Source organism: Styela clava, chromosome 6 (assembly GCF_964204865.1).
Source record: "Styela clava chromosome 6, kaStyClav1.hap1.2, whole genome shotgun sequence".
In the NCBI taxonomy this organism is placed as follows: Eukaryota; Metazoa; Chordata; class Ascidiacea; order Stolidobranchia; family Styelidae; genus Styela; species Styela clava.
In genome coordinates this window covers 12,419,042-12,445,745 of record NC_135255.1, presented here as the reverse complement: position 1 = coordinate 12,445,745, position 26,704 = coordinate 12,419,042, and the positions used below count along the sequence as shown (strand labels likewise).

Below are 26,704 nucleotides of genomic sequence, written 5' to 3'. Positions count from 1 at the left end.
GTTGAATGGAAGCTGGCACCGAAATGGGGGGATGCGGGCCACTGAGAATAAATAATTGTGTGTTATGCCAAGCAATCGTGGTACAGTATGCTGTGTTCGGGCTTTCATTAAAAATCATCACTAGATATCAAAAACTAATTCGGTACATTCACGGTATTCCAGATTTATACAGTAAAAACAATTTGTTGCCATTAGGATACAAATACGTAGGTCATGAAAACTGGTAACTTTACGCAACTCATTCTTGGGGGAATTCCACGGATTACTAGATTTCAAGTGGTTTGATGTGTCCGGGTTTCATTAAAAATCATCACTAGATGTTACAAAGTAAGTTGGTACATTCACGTTATTCCAGAATTATACAGTACAAAACAAATATTTCGTTGCCATTAGGATAAAAATAGGTCATGAAAACTAGTAACTTTACACACCTGTTCCCTGATGGCCATATCAGCTACTGCCATAGCAATGGTATTCACGTGAAATGAAGCGTGTTGACATTAAATCCGTTTTCGCAAATTATAAATAAAGCAGATATATGAGCAAATTATATTCACAAGAATCTCAGCAGATTTTCCGCTAGCCTATTTTTTACATGTTCGTGTTCAGGATCGATATGAAATTTGCTTGTTATTCGGGCATTTGTGTTATTTGTTTTGTTCGTTTCATCGAGTGTTGGAGTTTTCAGAATGACGAAATAAATTGTATTGAAATTGTCACATAATATGGATATGTCATAATGCGAGAATAATTTGTCAAATTTGGTCATAATTCGTTAACTACTGCGCCGTTAGTGAAAGCGGGTCGCAGTGAATAAGAAAAATCCTTACCTCCGGTTATCAAGTTTGGCAAAATCTTGTAGGCTCTACCAAGCCTAAAAATTCTAGTGCGCAGGCTCATTGTCAATTATTGCGATAATTACTGATATATTCTACCACCCTTGCAATGTTGTATTACGTAAATGGTTCTAACTTTATAATAGAAATAATAGAAAAAAAGAGGAAATATACGTTTTTATAAAACTCTGCTGTGGAACAACAAGAACAAGATGAGTAAGACGGTAATTTTTTAGTTTTATTGAGTATCGTTTGGGAATATTATAGATGAAGGGAGCAACCCGCTGCTTAAATGACGCTACTCCGTTTGGTGCTGTTACAAAAAAAAACGAACAAAAAATATGAACTAATGTGATATAATATCGAGATTATTCATGTTAAGAGAAAGTATAAAAGCCGTTAGCTTTATGGATTGTTTTTCATAACTTTATGAATATATTTTACGTTAAATTTGTTTGGTGAGTTTGGTATATACAAATCGCATTTTACAAAAACTGAAATAAGACAAATCAATACCTACCTATGATTTACGTAACTATACTTCACTTATTATGTCTGTCAAATTTCTCACAGGATAAATTTTCGTCAGACTACTCAGGTGGTGGTTATCTGGGATACAACTTCAAAGCAACGCGTTTTCTTGAGTCAGGTTCAAGCGGATTTCGTAAACAGAACAGAGGAGTATTGACAGATGATTGTCAAAAATATTATGGAGTTGTTCGTACTCAGAACGAACAGCATAATGGCAAGGTGAATTAAACCTTTTCTGCAAGTTATACATTTTTATAGTAGGGTTTATCAATGCAGTTATCGTACACCGCAGCATTTTAAGTAAGCTCGCATATATATATTTATTTGAAACAAATAATAATCTTTTTCTGCATATATATATCGTCACGCTAATAACCGAATTGCGTAAGTCATTTTGGCGATTTTGAGTTTTTTATAAAATAGGTATTTATGTAATGCTGCGCACCTGTCTGTTAACTCAGATTTTATTTTAGGAATTCCGAAACCCATAAAATAGGAGATTTTGTATGGTATGCACATTTGTGCAATTGTTTCGTCATAATGAATTTTCATTGTTACCGCGGGACTATTGTGACGTCACAAAGGCAAAATAACCTCTGCGACGTATTCTCGAGTTTTTGCATTTCGGATTCTAGCTCAGCGCGTATTAATTTGAATTTGTACTATAGTATATGAAGGCGTGCACTTGTGATATTCACTGTCCGAGTCCAATTCACCTTGGTTGGCTTTTATATTGGATGCATTGTTGTTTTATTCTTTATATTTAATCTTAACCTTATTCCGGTGGGTGTGCAGAACGTGTTATATTGATGAAATATATATTTTTAAACATAAAAAATAATGTAATTGAAACTGATTAGCTATTTTGGGGATTAGACATTCCAGATACTGAGAATTACATTCGTTTTTGGAATGATTAGTTTTCAGGACTGGTGCATATAGCCAAGTTGCAAAATTGCGTATGTCCCCAAGTCATAGACACATTTCTGCCTAAGTCACAGTGCGCCATTATGACGTCACTTAACTACGTCATACAAATTAACCTAATTCCGGTTACGATCAAAAAATTGAACCATGGCAAATTATTGACTCTCAATGGCATAACAATATCATTAGGAAGTTTTTTACGTTTTTCTCAAAACTGCTAAAAATGACTTACGCAATTCGGTTATTAGCGTGACGATATGTGAGTTTGTAATAATACAATTTTCACATAACTTGTGTTACTACCATACAATTCCCCCCAAAGTAGAATTTGTAAAATTAGCTAACATGACTTTGAAGTCATAAAAACGATAAAATGACCAAACATATTAAAGTTATGGGGCTGGAATGTCTTTACGACTATACAAGTATATGAAATGCCTTTCAATGTTATTTCTATATATATATATTTGTTTTTAGGTGATGGAAGATTTGTGTGAAAAAGCTATCAATTTGTACAATGAACTAATGGAAGATGGGTTGAAAGTATGTTATTTTAGAATCGTTTGTTTGGTTTTGTCCTATCATCGCGTTCCATTTTTGTAGATTCTGAGTCGAATCCATGGGATTTGGCAACGTCGCTGGTTGCAGATCTTGGACTCGAACCGCGCGCAAGCATTTTCTCTGGAACGTAGACTATGACAGGCTTCCGGTCAAACCTTAGAGATTCCAGTGCTTGCAATAACTGAAACTGTGGGTGTTCCGTGGTCTTGGCAGTTTATCTTATTTTGACTGATGTTGGTAATTATCTTATGAATTCTCGCAAAGCGCTCGACTAACACCTTTTTCTAAAATAACATCGAATTTGCATTACGCAGTGTCATTCAAATTGTAATGAAATGATTTATTACAGGTACGTTACCGAGACGATGGAACGATGGACGAGAAAGAAGTCCAATCTCTACATGAAAGTGCCCAACAAAAAGCAATGGAAAAATTTCAAACTATTGCTAAAATTGGACCAGAGCAACTATGGAAAGATTACCGAGATCGTATTCTGGAAAAGTGTAAAATGAGGTTGGATGTAGTCAACGCTGAGAATGAAGAGAGAAATAAACAGGTTTAATTTTTGTTTGTTTCAGCATGTAAACACAGAAAGTCATAGAATTATAAATATATATATAAACTTAGTAAATATTTCTATCTTAATTAAAACACGGTCTTGTGTTTTTTGTTTCATACGTCAGACGTGCACCACAGCAAAATGGGCAAGTCGTACATGGGCAACGCTGATAATTTTATAAACTTTCCGTGGATAGGCTACATTTTCCGCGGTCTAGTTTCTTGCAAAATATATATTACATTACCGCGGAATCAGTTTTTATTTTTTTAAATTTCCAATTTTTAATTCTTCTTATTTTCAGCTTATTCAAAAAGCAAAGGAAAAATCTTTCATCAAATACAAGGCATACGTGGACGCAATAATTAAGGTGAGTTAAAGAACTATGTATCTGTTATTATAACGCTGGTTGGAAATCTTCAACGTAAACTTCTAATTTAGAAAACGGTAATCTAACCTTGCCTACAAGTGCTGAGTACACGCATACGTACGACTAACAAGAGAAACAGCACTAGTAACATAACAAATAGAGATTTACCATTTCAAAATATCCCATGTTCATATTTTCGTTCAGTAGAGTGGCATAAGAAATATTTATGCCCGCGGGACACAGATTAAATATTCATATTTCAAATAATTATTCCGACTATGATTTGGACGCCTGCTGTTTTTTCATTCACTTTATAGTGAAATAGTTTACCCAAACGAACCGAATTTTTTAAATCATGCATGGAGATTATTAATAATTATTACGGAAGATGGAATATATATATAATCAAAAAGCGTAACTCATTAGTCAATCGATGTAATTTTGCATCGAATACAAATGGGTATATCTTCTCAACTGTTGACATCCTTCAAGGTTCGTCGAGAGATTGGGGAATCGGTTGCCGAGCATGAATTGAAGCGGGTCCACGAGGAAGCTATGCGAGCTGCTATGGGAACCTTCGACGCTGCGTCGTTAATCGGACTCAACAATGCTCCTGTTAATAATAAAGAAAAGGATTCTAGAGCTATTGAATGGTGGAATTGAAGCGAAACGATTAACATTTGGTACAGCATGGTTATTAATAATAATAACAATGACTGAATTCTCGACCTTTGTCCCTGATGTGCTCAACTTTACAATCGTTTAAGAATTATTTCCAGCGGAATTATTCAATGTGCCTCTAACCCTGATATGGGCCAAATCCGGCCCGTTTGGTAATTCAATCTGGCCCGCCTGATGCTGCCACAACCAAATTTTGATGTTTTAGCCAAAAATTAGACCAAAGAATTCGTTAAGATTGCGATTAATTTTAGTTTTGGCATGAGGCTTATTGTTTTTCACTTTTGCATTTGTAACACTGTAAATATTGTTCATAAAATGTAACTCTTACTCCACACTTACATGGCCTGCAAGTCTAAATGGGAAAAATTTTGCCCACTCCTGCTCTAACCACTGAACGCATAGTGAAAAAACATCCTACCACATTTAACGATTATCGCGATTTATTCAGAATGTGGCCAAACCTATGCTTGGCATATTGAATACCATATTTCTGGAGACATACGTTTATTCAGAAATACTAGTTTATCTACCGATATTTTTACAGTGTAAATATGTTACCCCTTTCCTGGTCAATTTTCACCAAATAGAAAAATCAAACCAGAAAATGTATAATAAATATTATTTATTGTATATTGAACTACTGCTAATCGATGGTAAAGTAATAACATCAGATGTAGATTTCCTTCGGATTATTCGAACACCTATGGATGAACTGTAATTGCTCGTCTCATCACTCAAACATTTATCTAGTTTTTTGAATTCCTTGTCTTCCATCTCATTTTCAAATTTCTCCTTTGCACTCGGCTTCCGATATAACTGACTAGATTGCTGTTTCCGAGGAGGCGCTGAATGTAAACACAAGCTAACTACTTAATACTTTAGCCTTGAATTAAATCTTTGAGAAATGATTTTTTTCCCTCTTTTATAAAAATTTAACAATATTGTATAATTCTGGTCTGGTCCAAGATCTAACCAAAACACAACTTATTCGTTCATTTACATTCCCATGACACGGCGATTGCTGTATATAAGTTCCTTTTGCGCCTCACATTTAAGAAAGACAATTTTCGAACTAGAACATTAACTAACGCACGCATTTTCGGCCTCATTTGTACTTTCTAAGTTCTAACTGCTATATTTTACCCGCAACACTTTTTCTTCTTATGCTTTCTCTTCTCACAGTCGATTTCGTTGCTGGCCTTGATTTTGGTAGGAAATGATTTGCAGGAGCTTGAACCGCCTGAATCTGTAATTCACATCAAATCTTATAAAACACATAGTCGCAATAATTATCAAGTGTAAGTAGAGCAATATCACTCAGATTAATATTGGCAATTTGGCAATAGCTTTTGGGATTTATTTTTAAGAAACAGTATTTGTTTTATATATGATGTCGTGGACATGGACGAACCCCATGACTAATCTGGATTTGGAGTGATGTGACACCAACACCTTAAACGCAGAGCGCTGAAATATAGTACAATATCTTTGGTGAAACGTTATTTTCACCGATCTTTTCGTTAAACTCGGTGCACAGGTAATGCCGTTACCGATGCGCGACCTTCCTTGAGCATCGTTCTCGTGTTATATTGTGAAATGATTAGGAGTTGTTGGTGACGTTAATTTTAAATGAGACTGAAACTTGTTGAATTTTCAATTTAGGCTGTCAAGAAAACGCAAATTTTTATCAAAAATGTTATCTGAAACATATTACCGTATAGGATAATTTACCTCAAAAGCATTGCTAGTCCCTGCGGTTATTTTCGGAATAATTTCATTCTGGTCGAAGGAATCAAATGGTAGTCGATATCTAAAGAAAAGTTCGTATTTCATCAGGTAAATGTCAACAACTGGGAATCTTGGTGATCGAAGGATTTAGTCAGGTTACAATATCTCCGATCACGCAAAGCCGCCGCTTTTAAACTCATTCAAACTTTTTGAGCCGCGCCCCCTTTTTAGAATTTGTCAGGTCTCGTGCCCCCACCTCCAAAATACCTAGCTAACAATAAACTACAAAAAAACGAATAGCAAGGCGAAAGTATGTTTTATTCAAAAACATGTTGAAAATGCGTGGATGGAACGTAAATATCGAAAATAAGGCGGGCAAGATTAAATCTAACAAACATTTTTATTTTTAATTAACTCCACGGTTCACGCACCCTAAAAAAATTGTCTACGTCCCCTTGTGTGGCGCGCCCCGTCGTTTTCGAACCACTGCTCTAAGATATCATTTTAAATATATTGATCGTATCGTAGGGTTATATTCAAAGTAAGATTTTTGAATGGATAAACTTTTCCGAAACGATGGCACCGTTTTTTTTCGTTTGCCGCGTAAAAGAAAAATAAACGAAATCATACTGTTTCATCATTTCGTTTTCATCCAAATTATTTTCACCGTCATTTCGTTCAATGACTCCAGGTAAAATTCCACCAGTTATTGTTGAACGTCGAGAACGTATGAATGAACCAAGATCAGACAGCGAGGTGGATGGTGGCCTCTCTAGAGATGGAATGTATACAATAAAAAGTAATTAATCACACTAGCTTTGTATTACATTTTGTCAAATTGCGATATTATTATAATGGAATGTGTGCTCTAAAAGCAATTTTTCTCCCGGCATAGAATGCTCATATAGGAAAAAATTACAGACCGGTTCATATTCGTGCCTGGGTTAGTTATGCAAGAGAAAAGTAATGCTCAAATAGATGGACACAAAAGTCAAGTGTCAGATTTGGCCACCGCGATATCAGCGAATTTCCAGCCAAAAATAGCAATTCCTCAATGTGTCATCCAAGTACTGGAAAGTTGTAATCAATTGGTCAATTAGTTGTGGAAAAATCGATTCATTCACAAGAACAACAACCCAACAACAATTTCACCAAAGTCAATAAATAAACTGTGAGATACCCATAAATTGCTGTTGTTTTTCTATAATCTTCCTACTAATCGAGTGCTTTTAAAAGGGGTTCATTTATTGGGTTAGCGTGAGTTATGGGATTTCTGAAGGTTTGGATGAAAGTTTCTCTTTGAGTGGACTATGCCAAATATGTTTCAATATCCGAATATGTAGTGTCCAACGTCGGTATATATGACTTTCACGCATTTATAGATGATTTTTAAGACAGAATAAATTTGACTGAGCAATCAGCAATAATTTATTGAAGCTATAACATAAACTCAAAGATTAATCAACTTACCGGTCATAGAATGTCTTCTGATAGAATTTTGAAGGTGTTTTCTAGCTTTGTGCAAAACATCGTGCACATCGAGTTGAAGCGTTTTAGGAACTTCTGGAGAAATCTGAGAAACATTAACAAAATAAAATTTGGTCAAAGTGGCTTTAAATAATCAACACTCATTTGCAAAGATATTGACCATACTAATTAATTACATTCCCCATTTTCATTCAACAACGCCACCTAATTGACAGCAAAATGATTTCACATTACCTGTGTTAACATGCTGCTTCGTGACGGATGACTAGTGATCTTCTCGTTAGACGATACTATCCAGGCAGATGACTTGCGTATTGGTAAAGGTGAATGAACAACGAGAGATAATCGCCTATTAAAAATTATGAAGCATTAAAAGTTCTAGCAATATGATTGTCATTGGGCAGCTCATAAATGCTCATAATGCTATATTAATTGCTGTGTGTGCTCAAAGATTAGAAGAGACTAAACAGTTATAACTTCTATTCTACTATTTGCTTAGCCGAACATTCCAAGTAACGTTTTTTAAAAACATAGAAATTTTGTTAGATGGAAACAAAATAGAATTCATCGATCCTATCAATACTTACAATGTGGACACGGTAATGACTAGGAATTTTTTTCTCTGTTGCTTCATTACTGATGAAACTGATAGCACGAGTTATAACCCAAGTGAGTCAGGAATGTAGGAGCATAAATCCTTGAAAGTCAACTTTAAACTCCCATCAAGAAAAAACATGCTGCGTAGACTATAAGTTCTAATTACTTCAAAAGAAAGGTAAAAGAACTGTAGCTGGTATAGGTATAGCTATAAAAATAATCGTATACCTATCCCAAGTTTGTTCAGGGGCTGCAGTTGCAATACTGGAACGTCTGGTTGAGCTGGTCACGTGAGAAAGAGCAGTCAGAAGATTTTGATTTTTTTTGTATTCATCTGATACATCAGGAGCAAGTGAATTAGTTCTAGAAAATACTCGGGTTGGAGTTGAGGTGACGATATTTTCTTTGGAGGATCTGGAATATTACAAGACATTTTTAAGATCACATTCAGAGTGAATATTCTCCATATCAACCATGTGTTTTTAAAATACTCTTGATAAGCCTAACATCTCACCGGAAGTCGTAGCAAATATACCAGGTGCACAAAGGCTAACAATGAGTGCAATTCTCACACCTTAAACCGGTATTGTAACATCAATTTTGCTCATATTATTTTTCAAACTGTAATATTTCCAGAAAGATCTCAACCTAACTTTTAAAATCCCTTGGTATATAAATCCTTGTACACTCTGGAATAGGTCTGACGATTTTTCTCTGGTAAAAAATAACAACATTGTTCTCAACAATATTCTACCTGTTTTTATCAACTACTTTAGTTTCAGATCGTCTTCTTTCGTTTCGGTCGCCAACTGTTTGTTCGTTTGCATTTGCAGACTCTACTACGTTGATATCGGCCCCAGCCAAATCATTTCGATTTTCACTAGAGTTAGTTTTTTCAATATTTATTTTCATTTGTCCATCATTACTTTCATTTGATTCATTCTCGCTCTCCTTTGTTTCAACTACAGGTTGCAATTCCTTTTCGTCTTTTTCTGGAAGTATCGATTACAAAAATCAAAAAATTAAACTTTCATGCCAAAGTAATGTCTAATACTGAAATAAGTACATATCAATTAATTGAGGATGATGTTACAATCACAACCAAAGTGTAAGCCAATATTCCAAAATCAGAGAACTTCGCTAGTATTGAATGCTCATAATAATTTCCACCAGAACTATGATCTACCAAATTTGCAACTCTGGAGAAAAGTCATGTTTAAAATGTGTTTGATTTGTGACTTTTTGTCCAGTCAATTTTTCTCACCCAGCAGTACTGCTTGTACAGTCCCCTTTTGAAAAACGTATTAAAAAGTCATATAATAAAGCAATTATTTTCCGACACAAATAGGGAGCGAACACCCCCCCCCCCCCAAAAAAAAATAACCTCCCCCCAACTTAAATATAATTGTATTTGAATATCAGAAGGTGAGGTACCCACCACATCCAAAATTTATATATTAATATACCACCATTATATTGAGTCAAGTCAAAATATGCAACCGAAATCCGACTCCAATAGAGATAATTTTGGATATTGCCCACTTGCAAATTGTACCTTTGTTCACAAGCAATTCAGAAATAACTTCTTCGACGACTTCAACATCGCTTTTCTGTCTATGAATTTGTTCATGTTTGTCATCTTCCAAAATCGACTTTTTGATTATGACGTCATGATCCATTGATTTTTTGACCGTTAAGCTTGCGTCAGTTGTGGTGTGGAAAGATGGTTTATTTATATTATTTGAAGAATCTACTGATAATACACTGTTGCTGGGAACGACAGGACGCTTGCTTGAATTTTCTGAACCTGTCATTAAAAATAAAGTATATATGAGTGTGCAATCATGTCTTTACCTCCACACGCTTGCTCATAACAAAGCTCTCAACAAGCATTGTTTTTTCATAGGATCGCAGTGTCTTCAATTCGACAGAACCTGTACATACCCAAGTAGGCAAGAATGAAACCTTTTTCAACGTTTCCCAATGAAACGCTCATGCAAATTATGCGGAGGGAAGTGTTTAATTCGATTGTGGAGGACACGCAGAATAGGGTCACATCCTTCTGTAGACATCTACTATTCACGTAAATATTGTGAAAACAAATTATGTAAATTTTTCTTACCTGTGGAATCTGAAAGCTGTCTTGTAGTTTGTTCTTTATTTTCGTTTTGTTTCGTCTCTTGGACTTGAATTCTATCTAATTAATGATATTGATGTTACAATATAAACTTCTTTTAAAGAAAGACTTGTAAATGTGACTTTAAAAGTATTCATCAAATTTACTACCGGTATATCGCGATATATTCAAATTGCGCCGAGGAATTAAAAAAAAGCGCAAAATTGTATAAATTGCATTTTGTTTTTACCAACAATTTTTGACTTTGTCATTATAAACTCATAACCAGCGTTGGAGAAGAGAAGTTATACTCGAGTCACCATTTGCCAAAGACTCAAAGTGACAAGAGTAATTTAGATGAACTGACTCGAACTCACCAGTGAGACTTAAATCAGACTTGACTCGACTTCGCACCAGTCCCGGGACTCGTGTGACTCGTTACTATGGGTGTAAGAACTTCCACCCGACACTGCTCATAACAATAACCAAATAATATATACCAATAATTCAGCACCAATTCTTACTGTGAAATTTTCGAACCAATTATCTTACCACACGCCGAAACGTATCGCCATGTGGAAAAGTGCACAGCGAAAACCGTCTTCGACATATTGCAATTACAAGCTTAACAGAAGCCGTAGTTCTACCTATTTCGTTACCTTTTATCTCTTGTTTTCTTTTCAAGAGAATTTCAGCAATTTTATGAAAAACTTTTCCAACGTCATTTCGATATTTTGCAACCAAATTGTCGACGTCAGATGTTGCTCCTCGATGTTTAATAAGCTCCTGTTGATATTCCAAATGCCAATATATTGTATGAAACTTTTCCAAACCACCGTGCCGTTTGGCTTCTAAATATATTTCGATATTGTTATCCACCAAGCACCAACCAACGTTTTTGAAGTAAGGTCATAAAACCAAAACAACGTGACGTATATATAGACGCATCGTGTGAAAGATCATAAATAGAGCGTTGATACTACGACGGCGAGGAGGTTCAGCAACTGTTATTTATAATTTTTACAGAAATAGGAGTTGCGGGTGCGTAACAAATTGAAGTTTAATCTGGCAATTGTTTATAGGCGGAAATTGATGCGACCCGCACACTGTCGCCAATGTGCATATTTGGCCCAGTGGTACATAAGTTTGTCTGTCGACCACTGCTCTATAGTGGAATTGAAAATATTGCCAATTTTCAACATAAATAATATCGAGGCAACTGAAAATTGATATGTTAAAAAAGATCCAGTGCAACACTCACTGATTCGTTCTGATGGTGTTTCTTCCTTATTTTTGGCAAGAATTGTTGCTCGAACTCTTTGTTGCATGTCAGTAAGCCTGATGAGAAATTGAAGGTTTGTTTATTTTGCTGACAACGAACTTTGGTAGTATAGTTACATGCCCATACAGAACGATAACCGTTCAATATAGGAATAATATTTTTGTGGAAAAAACAATTCATTTCATGCTATGTGCTTAGTATATAATTATATTTAACTTATGCGTTGGTTTGTATTGGGTAATTCACCTTGGCGTGATATATCTAAGTGACCGAAATCTGATGACATCCCTAGATTCGCCCCTTCTCCGGTCGATGGAAAAAAGAAATACGAGAGAGAATAAATAGGGAAAAATCTCTCTCGTTTTCACCGTGGCATTCAATGGTAAAAATTAAAAAAACTGACCGTGGCACAGAAAGTTCTTGGTTAGATTAAATAAAAATTTGGGGTGTTCTCAGATGAAATGGAATTCAGAGTATTTATGGACATGCAATAATTTTCGCACAAACGACACAAAATCAAAATAAAATCGACTGAGAAGAAAAGAAATTGACATCTAACTTGGATATGTTGTTTTTGTTATGCGTGAAAATCTCTCATCATTCATTCCAGTCGAAGACATGATTATAAACCAAAGAGTGTGGCGTTGGTAAGGCATATGTTTATGGCTCTATCACAATAATTTTTACAAATTATAGCCCTAAAATAAATGGCAATTGATTTGAAACAACCTTTTATAATCGGCATATTTCTGACATAATTTAACAAGTCTTCGCGCAACTTGAATTCGATAGTTTCTGACACTTATGCTTGCATCATTCGCTAGTTCCGAAGTAATGTGACTCAGTCTTAAAGAAGGTTTGCATTCCAATAGCTTTTCCATTGTTTTAACATAAACAGCAGCTTGAGATGGGCCTGGTGGTTTCTGAAATACAGAAAACATTTCTATATTAAATATAGATTCAATTATCGGCTATATTTCAACTCAGTCATTAATAATGAAGGATTTATACCCAGCCAATTTTCCCTATATTTTATGTAGAAATAAGGTTCCATTGAATTACAAACTGGAACGATAAAATTTCTGTACTGTATAAAATTTTAATTATATAAAATCTCTAGGTACGACTCATTTCCCTTTTTTAAAATGTTGATCAGATTACTACATTTATAGGAAAGGAATTCGATTACCTGAACACGATGGGTCCCAATCAGCCAATAGCGATTTAAGAAAGCAAGATTGTAATATCTTGGTGTTTCAAGGACGTTTTCGGACAGAAGTTTATGGAGGAAGCTTCTATTCATACTGGTAATTTCTCTTTCTTGGTCACTTTTTGACATCTACACTATTTCCATACCTCTTCTTGGTAAACTATTTTCACAACTGGTGGTTTTTCATCACGAAATCCCAGTTTTTGACTTCTGTTATTTCTTTGCACTTCCTTCTCTGCCATCATTCTCAACTGTGCTTCTCTAGCAAGATTTCGTTGTGACATATCATATTGCTCCTAAAACGTTAGTGAACATTGTCATATTCTAGTTGGTTTTAAAATTGTTTTTTAGAATTACCTTTGTTATTTATGCCGATTTTGAATGCGGATAACCGGTTAATTTGTCATAGTAAGCCAGTAAAATAAAAAGACCGGCAAGATTATCCAATCATATAGCAAATCACAGCACGTGACTGAGAGACCTTTGAATGTCCAATGGTTGTGTAAATCACCCTGTCGCGACAGGTAAATCGCTCGCACATATTACCCCAAAATACGTACAATCCATTCAACGAAGAGTAATCGGTGTGACGTTGAGCGTATTGCTAACACCGTGGACGACGCGGATATTCGAGAAAAATATTACTTGGATGAATAAATTGAAGATTATGATTTTAAACCGTATTAGTATGTCAGTCACCTCAACTAGGGTGTAATATATTAGGGTAAGCAATAAATACAATCAAATATAAATACATTCATTACATTCAACACAAAAACAAATTCAAATACAAAACACACAGTGTTACCCAGTATTCACAAAGACTTAGCCAATGTTTGTTTATAACAAATATCTAGGAATTTGATTATTTTGTGTTCAGATTTTGAATGAAGGAAATAATCAGGCTTGTCCATGGGAAACATCTTTTGGGACGGGATGGGACAGAAAAATATGTCCCATGGACAAGCCTGGAGATAAAACTCAGCATTCACTACATATACACTCCCAAAGTACGTCAAAAGTTATTAAAACTGTAAACCAGGAAATATCCAACCTTCAGTTTCTTATATTCACTTTTTAAATCTTTGAGTTTTGCATCAAGTTTTTGGGCATCTTTTGCAGATTTCTTGTAAACGGCTACAGCATCGCCAGCATCTAGCAATTCCCTCTCTCTTTTCTATGGAATAAATGATAATATAATAACAAGGAACATCAATAGGTCAGTCAGCCAATATCTAATTAAAAATTTTAGTATTGTAGTTCGGTGACTCCAATGAATGCCATTTTTGTAGTGTATGTCTTTTTAGTCGTGTAACCTGTGGAAACGAAAATCAGATTTCCTTGAAATAACAGTTACAACAATAGCATGAAAAGAACCCTCAAACTTGTGATACCAGATTCGGGAAACACTCCCTAGTACTGTCGTCATTCTAACTACAGTATCTTCGCTTTCAGTACATGTTAATCCACTAACATATAGAATCTTCGTTGATATACCTCTATCCAGAATTCAAGATAAAGTTATTAAAATATTTCCGAACTTACTTTCCATAATTCTTTCGTTTTCTTCTCCTGCTCTTCTGCGTTTTTAAGATCTTCCCTGTTTTGGGCATGTTGTCGAACAAGTTTCTGATGATCACTTTTCAACTAAAATTGCAAGTTATTCTATTTAAGATAACCTCATCACATCATTGTTGATTTGTTCACTAGTGTAGTTCAGCGGTTCCAAATCAGCAAAATCATAATGATTTTCCACCATAACATTATTTCTATGAACTAAGATTTGGTATATGATCGTGAAATATAAAAATCATACACATAAGAAAGGTAAAAGGACTACTTTACACCTCAATGTAATAAACGATAGGATATATATTAATGGCTGTACAACTTTTTTACTGTATGAAATTTGCCAACTGTACAACTATAGTAGAAATTAATCAGTTGATACTATGAAGAATATTTATTTTTCTAATGGTATAATACTCACAGAAACTAATTCATTTTTCGTCTGATCTGCCAATTGTTTGTATTTTCCAATTTCCATAGTTTTTTCAGCTAAAATTTTAATGTGATTCGCAGTTTCTTGTCCGACACTTTTCTCTGCTTTTACTTTCAAATCATCCTGAGTTGATTGCATGTGTTTTATGACTGCTTGTTGATATTTCACAAGCTTTTTTAGAGCGATGTCAACCCTGGAAGTGAATCAAATGTGATTTTTAGTTGCAACAGAATCGACTGGAAACATTGCCAAGAACGATGTATATAGCCTGTTCAAGACTCGCCTCCGAAACAAATAACTGTCTAACTAATCTCATATCCGACGAGAGGCCGTGGTTCGTCATATCATTAGGCCGTCTTATCGGCTTTCCCATCCCTCGGGATAAACATGCAAATCCTATCTTATTTTAGCGTATTTAGCATAAATCGGTAAATGATGAGCACTCACAGCTTATACGTGTTTTTAAGGTAGATAGATCTTATACAACAACCAATGAGAGTTCATTGGAATACTATATAATGCAGTCTTATGTTTAATTACAATAGCATTTAAGTCGTATTCCATTTACTCTAATATCCTATGTAGATTCCCAATCTTAAATTTAGATTGTTTACTATTATTTGAAATATTGGAACCGTTCTTGAAGGAATTTTCAATAAAAAGTATTTAAATTAAAATTTCATGCAATTTTCACGCGTTCGCCCACTACGAGGTTTAGTCAAACATGCACTTATATAAAGTGTGCTTCGGTGTTTTTACGTTACGAAACGATTATAGATTTCGGTAAAAAATTTTGAAATTATCTCTTCAAAGCCTATAACGAACCATTGGTTGACTGTTTTCAGACTAGATGTTGGATCAGATGGGTCTTCAGATGAATTATAGTTGTAAACATTCTTGACGTCTTTCGCTATTTTCTGCAGAAGAGCTCGTTCAAAGATCTGAGACAAATCATTCTTGTACCTGCGAATGAAATTAATTTGAAAATTCGTCAAATATGCTACAGAAATATGACTAAATGAAGTTAAAAAAAATAGATCGAATCATGCACTCGAATTGTACGCCAATTAAGGTCGGATCGTATATCCGCATCCGCGTGGGATCTTTTCCATGGAAGCACAAATGATTTTTATCTGGTTTGGAGGTGTATTGTCCAATTTGGAAATTAATATTTTAATGCTGGGCCATGTTTGATTCGAGGGTAAATCATTTTCAGGGTCGGAGTTATGTTTTCGGTTAGTACAATTATATTACAATTAATTAAATAAGAACAGCATTTTGAGAGCACTATTAAAATCAATTAGCATATTATGCTTTATTTTACTCAGGTTTATAGAATATCTAATATAAAGACACAGTATATCAAGTGAAGTCCAGGTATACTTTGTAGCCTGTCCAACCGTGTAAGACTGTTCTGAATTAGAGTAGATATAAATTATAAAAAAATGGGTGGGGAAGCCCATGGAGTGGGATTCATAATAGGTTCTGGGTTAGGGGTATTAGATAGAAATTACACTTGGGCAAATAGTTTTTGTAAGCTCATGAAGTCATATTATATAAATACGAAACACAGATACATAAACTAATCATAGCTTCACCTGTTAATCAAATTTTCCATGTTCAATGCTTGTGAATAAACAGCAGACACCTCGGATCTACGTTCTTCTTCTGCCATGATATTCTGCATACGAAATTCTCTAGCTTGGGAAGCAGCTCTTTTCTTGTGCCTAACAATGGGAGAATTGACATTTCCATAATCGAAAGAAAGTAATAATAAATGTAGTATGAAAATAACAGATTTAACGAATATATGCAAATAGAATTAGACGGCATGACTATGTTCAAATTACATTGAAAAATATAAAGAAATCGAAATTTGTTGTATAATACAGGTTGAGCGACATATTTCGATTCCTTGTGTAAAAGTATATATGACATTGTCATATCGGTCTTTTTCGAAACATTACTTGACATCCATTACTCGTTAGTGATGTTATTTATTTATTAAGATCTGAGTATGAATTAGAATAGATATATCCGTATTCTTTGAAGGCAAAATAAATGGTGGATTATGGGAGCCCAAAACGATCTCATATAAACCTGTCCAATCAAAATGCAGTACTGAATGTTACGTAAACACAAAACTGCAGTAAACGTAAGTATGGTCTCACTTTTTCTTCATCTCCAGTAACTCGTCTTCGATCTCAGTGATGACAACTTCCAGCTCATTACATCTTCTCTCGCTCTCCTCCCAACCTTCTCTCACTCTCAGATACTGGGTTTTACACATCGAAAATTAACTGACTTGAGATGGGTTATTTTATTTACTAGCCAGGGGGAAAAAACGACGAATGATGTGTTGAACAATCGCTCATGTGGTAAAAAGCTCATTACTTGTCGATTTTAATCGGTAAGTATGTAAATAGGTATTTGTCTGTCTGTCTGTATGTATGTCTGTTTGTCTGTTAGATGCACGCGATATCTCACGAAAGCGAGATTGAATCTGCTGCAAATTTGTTCTGCATGTGGATTCATCTTATCTCGGACCAGAAGCCTATTGATTTTGGGCGAATTATGTCGTATAATTAGCAAGTTATTAATTAATTAGTGATGGGACACAAGGTGTCACTATGGAGTAAGAGCGCTGTTTTGGGCTACGCCCATGAATTCCATAATGTAACCGTGCTAAATTTTCAACAGTTTTAAAATCGATTTTGCGGCATTCGCAGTGAGACACAAATTCATACGCCTTTCACTGATAACCTGTAGTTTTTTGGCTTGCTAGTTAAGATCAATAATATTCTTCATCCAAATGAACCAACAGAGATAGATATGAAAATGCGCTTTTATATTGCTTGGATAACTTCGACAGCGAAGCGAGTCTGCAGATAGATTGTGTTTTTAGATATCAGTGGCTGATATTATCAGACCTTGTTCGATGCGAAGGGCTCGCTCACGTGAGCGTCATATTACGTCATATAATAATCCCCTCCCCCACAATTTTGGGCTTGCTACGCTCTTGGTAGAATGGTAAATGGTAAAATCATTTTAACAAAATCAATCGGTATATTAATGATAATAGTGGTGCAAACGTAGTTGTGGAACGTATTAGTCCGCTATTCTTCTGCAAGTTGGCCACATTCACCATTAACAAAGAGAAAAAATTATATAAAAATACACAAAATCACCTCTTCGTTAGAAATTCCAGAAATTGCAACGGCCACTGCCGATACTTGAGTTGTTGCTTCTCGCAATTGAGGAACACTTTTGTCTCCGGTGTCTACATTTACAATATGTATTGAAGGTGATGGCTGAGGAATCGCACTAACAGGGGCTTGCATTCTGGAAAAGTGTGATAGATCACATGTCAAAGACCAATCACGTGTCTGGTGTCACTACACAAGACTGAATAGAAGCATTTAGTTGTAGCAATTCCGTCTGTACTCCCCCTTTCAGACACGATGGTATATTGTGGTTGAAGATGGCGGACACCGAACGCTGTATGTGTACCAGGTTAGGGTTAGGCCATAATTTCAGGTACAAATACTACGGGAGTCACTTGTCTAGTCCCCGAACTTGTAATAGAGCTAAAATGAGGAAAATTGGAATAAACACATACTACGTTCCAGTGCCCGCCATCTTGGTATATTATCGTAAAGTCTATTTTCTAATCGGAATTGCTTTGCTTATATGTGCAAACATAAATATTATACGAAACAGCTTCACAATGCTTCAAGTAGAAGAAAAATGACAAATATAGTCGACTAACCTCGACGCAGATGGAGTGGTTAACAATCTCACTGATGATCGACGAAGAATCTTTGTACTCGATGAGCGAGCAAGTTGCGAAATACTTTGTCGTCTTTCGTAATCAGGACCTTTTGCAGTAACAAGTGTTTTCATTATTTAACTTTGCTAAACGTTCAAAAAAAAAAAGATATTTACCAGACCCAAAACGCCATCGAGTCATTGTAATCAAGTTAAATATTACGGGTGGCTATTATACCATGTAAATAGTATGGTCTGGATCTCGGTATTACAATTGATTTTAATTTGCAATATTTAAATAAAACTATTTTGTGGAAGAGATTAAATTTTCTCTATTAAAAAACTCTTTATGAATATCATTCAAATTTTGACCGAAGTTGATTTTAATTAACTGGATATCCTCGTGCGTTAAGAACCACTTCTCAAGATTTGTGGTCATAATAGTGCCGTGGTATCTTAGGGCCATCTGCAACATAATGTTACCTAGGTATACGTTATTGAAAGTACCAATCGTTATGGTGTCAAACTAGTCAAAATATCGAAAAATACCTCGATCGGAGCCGACAGTGTCAGACCTAATAAACGCGCATCTGCTATGTCCGTATATAACTCGCACATCGCCGTAATGTGGAGAATGAGAAAGACAGATGTAGTCAACATATTGTTGTGTACTTTTCACATAAACTTGATTGTATATGATATATATACACCGTAACATTAGAACTTAGACTTAAAATAAATGGTATCATCTTTACCTAAAACAGTGTATTGTTGGAATTTATAGCAGACAAGACGCCAGGAAACACCTTCGACAAGTATGGCTCTGCAGTAGCAATCATGCTGTATTCAATAAAATTACCGAAAAGGAAACGTATTAAAATGAAAAATTCAGTATACCATCCATTTCTGCATTTCTTTGTTCTTCTTCATATTGGCAATGACTCCTCCTCCGTCCAAAAGCGGGAGATCCTTTACGACCACGACGCTTTGTCCCCCGTGGTGGCGGAGATGGTTCTCTAGAGAAATTGACTTTGATTATCGTCAACGATATTCGATTCTTGGCCGAGAGCACGCTTAGAGACTCATGTCGAGCACGGTGAGAAGACAGCCCAGGACAGATTACGTAACAATCCGTAGTCGTGATTGAATATTTCGTTTGACAAAAAACTGTTTTATTTTTTATTTTATCCAGTTACTTCGAATGGAATTATCTGCAAAATATGTGCTTACCTATCGCTATCACTTTCCTCAGCCATTGTTGTTAATTTTTTTACCATTTCATTTTTTGCTTCCAGTTCAACTTTCAATAATTTTATTTGTGCATCTCTCTCAAATAAATCATCCTCAAATAAAGCTGCTTTTTCTTCGAAATCATCCACTTTTTTATTCATCATTTCAAGTTTGTCATTGGCATCTCGAATCATTTGTTCTTGAATTAGTTCTTTCTAAAACAGTTAGTTACAAATAAATTGCAGATAATGCAAATAAGTTGATTATATAGTATAGTCATGTTTATTCCTGCTGCAGCATCCTTGCAATATACGCATATGGATCTGATCCACTATAGCTATAGGCATCTATTACCATCTACCAAGAGCCCAAAAAAAGCACGGGCGTCAATAGGTTATTTTGGGGGGTACTTAACAACGGCAGAATCGCAGAATAAATATGAGAGAGAAAGCATACACAATTCCGCACTCCGCCCAATTTTGTATTTCATTTGAAGTCGCTTCGAACAAGGCTGCATGTTGCCATGAAATCGCAAGGCCATGAAATACCGCAAATCCTACTCTTAACATAAACAGTTCGAGCAGAGAGAGAGCGAGAAAACTTTGTACGCCAAGTCATTCATGTATCTAGGACAAAATGAGTACGCAACTCACAAATAAGCACAAATCTTAGAAATAAGCACGATATGGCAACCTTGACTATAGGCAAAGACATAGAGGCAAACTATAGAAAGTAAGTCTTGCGTAATCCCAACTCATACTAACCTGATTATCGACTTTATCATCGGCACTAAACAGCAACCACTGTCTGTGTGGCACGGTTGTACACTTTTATCGCCAGTAGGCCATGTTGCAAGCTCATAAGAAGTTTTAATTCATAAAAATTCCACATACATTCATACTCACTTCTTTATCTTTTTCAGTAGCCCCACCAAGTTGCTCCCTCAATTCATCTCTCTCGTTTCTGAGTTTGTCGATTTCTTCTCCCAAAGCTTGAATTTGATAACTTTGATTACTATTCAGTTCCTTCAACTCGATTAGTTTCTTATTATCATCTTCACTGATAACATTTTTAGGTGCTTTTGTCGCCTCTACCTTTAACTCTTTGATAAGGTTATTCAGATCGGCTATCTGGTACGAAAAGTGAATAAAGTGGTGGGTCAACCTAAAATAACCAACTTATTTTTCCAAAAAAGAATTCTGAACAGAAACTATCGTATTACCTTATCTATGCAAGATCCAAGCTCAATTCTCAATTTTTCTGTTTCGTATCTGCTTTCATCTCTTTCTTTCGAGATTTTCACAACGATTGATTGAGTTTTTGTATATTTTTCTCTCCATTTCTTTGTTTCCGTATGTATATGATCCACCTTAGCTCGCAAACCAACTACTTCTGCTTGCAAATCGATCAACTGATCTTCCGCTGTGTCCACCTACAGTTAAGAAATATAACGGCAGAAAAAAATGACTTCGCCATTTAAAAGCAACATATTACAGTCAGTTATTCGAGTTTATCGATTCAAACTAGCAAAAGAAATCAAGTATCAAAATAACTGGTTTTTCAGTCAGTATAAATAGCGCAAAGTTCGTAATACGCTATGCTTGTCCGCAACGATCGGCAGGTTGAAACAGAAATACACAAGTTATTTAGCTACGAAAATATAATACGAATCACACTGATATATATATATAAGCGAAAGTGTAAATTCAACTACGAAATAAAATATCCCAGGCGAAATATCACTGGTCGTACATTTTAAAATTGTTTGCTGCATGTAAAATCACAGTCAATGTATGATAAAAATGTGATGGTCTTACGGCATTGTCACGAATCTCGAGCACAGCGACGACAAGTTTAAATAGATATAAAATCCTTCGTATCTTCAGTTTGCAATTTCGGTGAAGCAATTTTACTTCATGAACAGATACGAGAAGATCTCGAATATCATTGCAAGCCGTCTGAAACATATAAGGGAGAAAGTCACGGTATAGTGATTATACAAAAAGGATACTGAAAGCTATCCCTAAAACGAAATATCCCGGTTTTAACCTTGTAATTTTATGCGGAAAGGGTCAAAAGTACTTTAACTCTTCACTTTTCTATTGAAGCTAGTAATCCAAACGTACGATCTGTGAAGCTCTGACTAGTCAAACTTTAATACAATGGTAACATTTTCCACATTGTCTTAGTGGAGGTTAAAAATAACTGTGTACGATCGTATCTTTGAATAGACTTATTGATTGTTGTGTAACAATCGTAAATACTTACTCTCCATTCGGCATTCATTTCCTGCAAGATTACCTGCTCCTCTTCGTCATTTGCGTCATAACTTGCCAGCAAAGCCGTCATGTCTGAAGAAACGAAGACAGAAACGTAAATGCCATAATTTTATTTTTCAAAAATCATATATTGGAGATGTCATATGTTATATCGTTTCGGAATTCCATTCGAATTACGCTATCGACATTCGTCATGCTCGATCTAAAATTCTATAAAAATGATCATAATAAAACAAGAGAGCTACGCCCAAATATATGGACACGTCTGTTCGCAGTACAGATCACAGTCTACAAATATATATTCACACCAAGCGAAGCAGTACAGTAGGACACAAAATGACGTCCGATGTCCCCTGAACGTTTAATGACTTCATAGCAAACAAAATCAAATCTCACAGCGTTAACAGAAATATTTAAAATGAATAAAAGTAATAGCCTTCTGGGGAAAAATTTTATCTTCAACCACTGAAAATTTCAAAGCAATTGGTGCAGTATTCGAAGAGAAAAGCGATTTTTTTTAAAATGATGGAGACAAATAACAATAACAACAAAATTTTGAAACGATCGTTATGTCCACTACGTGTCCAATAATGAATAGAATGGATGAAAAATAAAAAATCTTCAAATTTGTTAAGAAATGGTTATAGAAAAACATTGATTGGCATTTTAATTTTTTTTTTTTAGAGTTTGCCCGAAGAAAAATATTTTGTATATTGACGTTTTTCTAGAAGCGAATTTGCTCCGTCGACGAAGAAACAAAAATCAATATATTTCATGGATTAAATTAAATCAATTTGATTAATCAAACACCAAAATTGGATACTGAATAAAATGGAATACATACGCAATTTTCCTACACAAATTTACAGCATAACTTAGAAACTTATCATTAAAAACCTCCTGGAAATTCTTCCAATCCATGCAACATTTTTTTCATGAAATTAGCTCTTTTCTTCACAGGAACAGCATCAAGAGCATCGCTATTTCGTCTGACTCGTTCATTGACACGAGCAAGTGTTTTTTCCGACATTGCACTGAAAGCAACGATTATAGGATTTATTAGAATAATAAATTTCTGATTTCGAATAATAGAGGAAATCCGAGTTCAGCTATTACTGAATCTGGATCCAGAGGTCAAGTATTTCCAATGCCCATCGCTAATCGTCATGTGTTATTGCTGTTACATTTGAAATACTTTTTTAAGATAGTAATTGGTTGGCGCATGATATAATTCAAAGTAAAGTTTTCGGTTTAATTGAAAAAGCGCCACATCGTATACGATTCCCTCCCCCCCCATTATTCGATATAATTTCAGTAGATCTTCAGTGGTCATCCGTGACTTTGTTTAGATTCAGATATTCAATTCGTCGTGCCTGGAATATTTTACCGACACAGTTAAAATAATAATGAAGAGATCAATTGCAATAAACAGACATACAATATGTCCACAATTGACGAGGGACAGCGAAAGACTACAAAAGTCATCGTGTCAGAAATCCGTCTCCTTCTGATTGAGGGGGTGTGACCTTGCTTTGAGAAAAAATAAATTATAAAACTATCCGTACGAGAAGGATCAAAATGACAGCTATACCTCTTCTCCGAGTCGTCGTCATTTTTTTCATCAAATACCACGCGACCGATTGACTTGAGTTTCTTCATTGCACACTTGGCCTGATTCAGTGCCTCTGCAATCTCTCGAACAGATTTTTTCGCATCGCAATCTCGTTTTGCCAAAGCTTGTTCGAAAACTCTCATGCTTCTTCCGTCAAGGAGTGATGACGTCGCATCCATCCAGTCGCCCACAGCTTTCACAATTGAATTTCTGGAACAGAATAATATTTTTTTTTCAATCTCAAAAATAATTTAAAACAAAATTCTACTTTCTACCACAAGGATGGAATTAATAGAATGAATTCGGGACAGTTCATATTCTGTTGCCTACTAAATTTTATTGCGTGAAATATTGATTATTGAACCTCAAATTTGCCGAGTCCATAAATACATTGCAAACTTTCTTCATCTTTTTTAATTCCTCCGATTCTTTCGTTTCATTTTTGACACAGAACTGAAACAGATATGACATTCATCATTGCTGTACTTTTATTTGAAAAACTTAATAATGCACAAAAACGACGACAGCATGATTATTTTTATATAGAGCGAATACAAGTCTGGCACACACATAAACTACAGAAAAAAACACGTCGCGACTTTGCCACAAAGTGTTTGTGTGCGATTCAGTTACAGCTATATTATCTGACGTGATCGATGCCCGATGTGTGTATCATCCAAAGGGAATCAACAACGGCGTGGACTGGAAGTCAAAGTTACTGAGCAATGATTACAGTGTAAATTACAGATATAGCAATCGGCAATGTTTGATCCTGACGAATTCTTGGCACAAAATAAAATCATTTTGGTTTTAGAACTGTAAGTTATGAAACAAAGTCAAACCTCTGGTGGCCGAAACGAAAGAACTGGAGCGTTTTCCAAGCAAGGTTCTGGGAGTTCAGTAGAGTATCCAGCTTCGTTCAATGCATGACTGATTCTCTGATGTACACTTTTCAATTGGGCATCCAGAATCTAAAATGCAAGATTTCTAAAACACTCTCCATTACATATATTTAATTTTTGAGGAAACCAAAATCGCCTGATTACAGAAGTGGTGGAATCGAGCTATATCCAATTTACAATATTATAAAGGTGCACGAAAATAAATATACAAAATGGGAACGAAGTATCGATACGTCATCGAATCAGCTGACCCTCGTATGGCTAAATGAATATCGTGTACTGACAACTGGCGAACTGCCTCAGGCCTTTATATATTATGTGGACAATCGCCTATCTTAATTAATTACTTCAATGAGCGGGAATGACGTAGGTACGTGATGCGTGATGGGTATGTGATAGATTGCCTGTGATCATTACTACAGTCTGTATCACGATGAGAAAGAGATCAACATACCTTCAATTCGCGTCTTTTCATAGCCTTCTCTGATCTTTCTTCCAGACATGCCATTTCAGCGGTGGTGTCATCATGTAACTCCGAATTATCATCCAGACTCAAATCAGTGCTTTGAAGGTAAGTCAAATCAAGCATCTCAGCCATTAATTGGCTCATTTTGATCAGTTGTGATTGTAAGAGTTGGATGAATGCATAAACAGCTTAACCAAGCGAATATGATTTAACCAAGCTGCGTAAAACAAAATTGAAATACCATAATGAGAACTATTGTACTTCTCAGCTAATTTTACGCACCCTGTGATCGAAAGCACGGCTGTTCTCTGGTCTTAAAGTACCATAAGAACACGGGCAATTGATTGAACTAAACTGCTATAAAATAAAGTCACACCATACATCTGGAGATGTAGAATTTCGAAATGTAAGGAACACGATTGCAATCACCGATGATTACCTTGCGGTCGCAGGTTCGAATCACGCAGGGGTAATTATCAGCGAAAAGATTGCTGGACCGCTCATCGTTTCAGGGTGGTTTAAGTAACGGGCTTCTCCTGTCGACCAAGTCCATGAATATGGACTGATAAAACTATTTACAATTCCAAGACCGGGACTTTTTAACCGAGCGAGATGCGTGATTCGCTATTATATGATTTCATCGGCTTCCTTTCACTCGGAATAAATAAGAATACCGGTAACCTATCCTAAGTACATCCCCGCCTAATATGCTTGTGCAAAGCCTCGTTGTGAGGGTACACTATAAAACGCCTCACCAGCGATGGGAGTCGTCGCTATGCGTATGCATTGTCGTATTATTAGCGAAGAAACAAATTGTTCGCCACTTTATGACGTAATAATATGAGCTCCAAACATGATCTACGCGAAACGCTTTTATACAGATAGCGCGATCTGTGAAAATGTTCAATAAAATATATTATTTGGAAACGGCTGCCTCAAATCGCCACCGCTATGAAAACAATTCCTGACTGAATCCTTAATACGAATTAACAGAAATTCTGACATCTTTATTTATAGTTTACATTGCGGATGACGGACATGACTTTTTAACAATGTGGCGAATGCCTAACTTTTATTTACAAATCCGAGCCTTAGCGGTTGATCAATTATCAAAGTTTGGTTGAAGCAGATGTGCATTGTTACTATAGAGCAGGGGTCACCAACCCGTTGCCCGCGGGCACCAAGTCGCCCGTGAAGACCACATGTGTCGCCGCAGGTTCGTTCCGAAATAAGCTGAATAACGGCGCTTATGATTAATCTACATCAATTGATTTTTGTCCTGCTATTTTTGTATAAATCACACTTATATGGGAACTGGGAATGACACTAAATTAATTATGGTAACAAACCTGATTTGACCTCAGTAATGTGACGGGTCATTTAATAGTCTTCCAATTATGACATCACACAGATATCACCTTCCACGAATCTGCGTTTTTTCAAGTGCAGTTTTAAGTATTCGGTGGCATCTAAAGCTGCCGCAAAACCATGATTGTATTCCCAAATTATGGCCACTATGGCCAAACCCACGGCAACTGACTTTTTAGCTGCATGCCACATTC

General features: G+C 35.6%; 2 protein-coding genes across 2 annotated transcripts; one reads left to right on the top strand and one right to left on the bottom strand.

Annotated features, from left to right (window-relative positions):
- Positions 1–548: 548 nt before the first annotated feature.
- Positions 549–5,348, top strand: LOC120331938 (uncharacterized). The gene is made up of 6 exons (XM_039399123.2): positions 549–1,060; positions 1,410–1,586; positions 2,772–2,837; positions 3,205–3,411; positions 3,716–3,781; positions 4,274–5,348. The coding sequence occupies exons 1-6, from the start codon at positions 1,049–1,051 to the stop codon at positions 4,442–4,444; spliced, it is 699 nt and encodes a 232-aa protein (XP_039255057.2). The 5' UTR covers positions 549–1,048; the 3' UTR covers positions 4,445–5,348.
- LOC120331937 (uncharacterized) lies at positions 5,081–25,396 on the bottom strand. The gene is made up of 33 exons (XM_039399122.2): positions 25,131–25,396; positions 24,617–24,745; positions 24,139–24,227; positions 23,754–23,984; positions 23,060–23,196; positions 22,152–22,234; positions 21,701–21,841; positions 21,106–21,315; positions 20,789–21,013; positions 19,884–20,098; positions 19,551–19,669; positions 18,655–18,763; positions 18,074–18,227; positions 17,057–17,160; positions 16,484–16,612; positions 15,711–15,848; positions 14,874–15,078; positions 14,429–14,530; positions 13,938–14,060; positions 13,030–13,179; positions 12,403–12,596; positions 11,653–11,729; positions 11,051–11,242; positions 10,398–10,472; positions 9,831–10,082; positions 9,030–9,267; positions 8,504–8,689; positions 7,913–8,027; positions 7,661–7,763; positions 6,821–6,962; positions 6,194–6,272; positions 5,606–5,708; positions 5,081–5,307 (listed from the first exon to the last, which is right to left on the bottom strand). The coding sequence occupies exons 1-33, from the start codon at positions 25,284–25,286 to the stop codon at positions 5,081–5,083; spliced, it is 4,932 nt and encodes a 1,643-aa protein (XP_039255056.2). The 5' UTR covers positions 25,287–25,396.
- Positions 25,397–26,704: the final 1,308 nt, after the last annotated feature.

Bases quoted from the DNA above. Each gene is read 5' to 3' on its own strand.
- LOC120331938 (XM_039399123.2), top strand. The intron at 2,838-3,204 runs GTATGTTATTTT...GATTTATTACAG, and splicing joins TAATGGAAGATGGGTTGAAA to GTACGTTACCGAGACGATGG. The intron at 3,782-4,273 runs GTGAGTTAAAGA...ACATCCTTCAAG, and splicing joins ACGTGGACGCAATAATTAAG to GTTCGTCGAGAGATTGGGGA.
- LOC120331937 (XM_039399122.2), bottom strand. From the start codon at position 25,286: ATGAGCCAATTAATGGCTGAGATGCTTGATTTGACTTACCTTCAAAGC. The intron at 23,197-23,753 runs GTATAGCTGTCA...CGTTGCTTTCAG, and splicing joins GACGACGACTCGGAGAAGAG to TGCAATGTCGGAAAAAACAC. The intron at 12,597-13,029 runs GTATGGAAATAG...TCTGTATTTCAG, and splicing joins AAATAGTTTACCAAGAAGAG to AAACCACCAGGCCCATCTCA.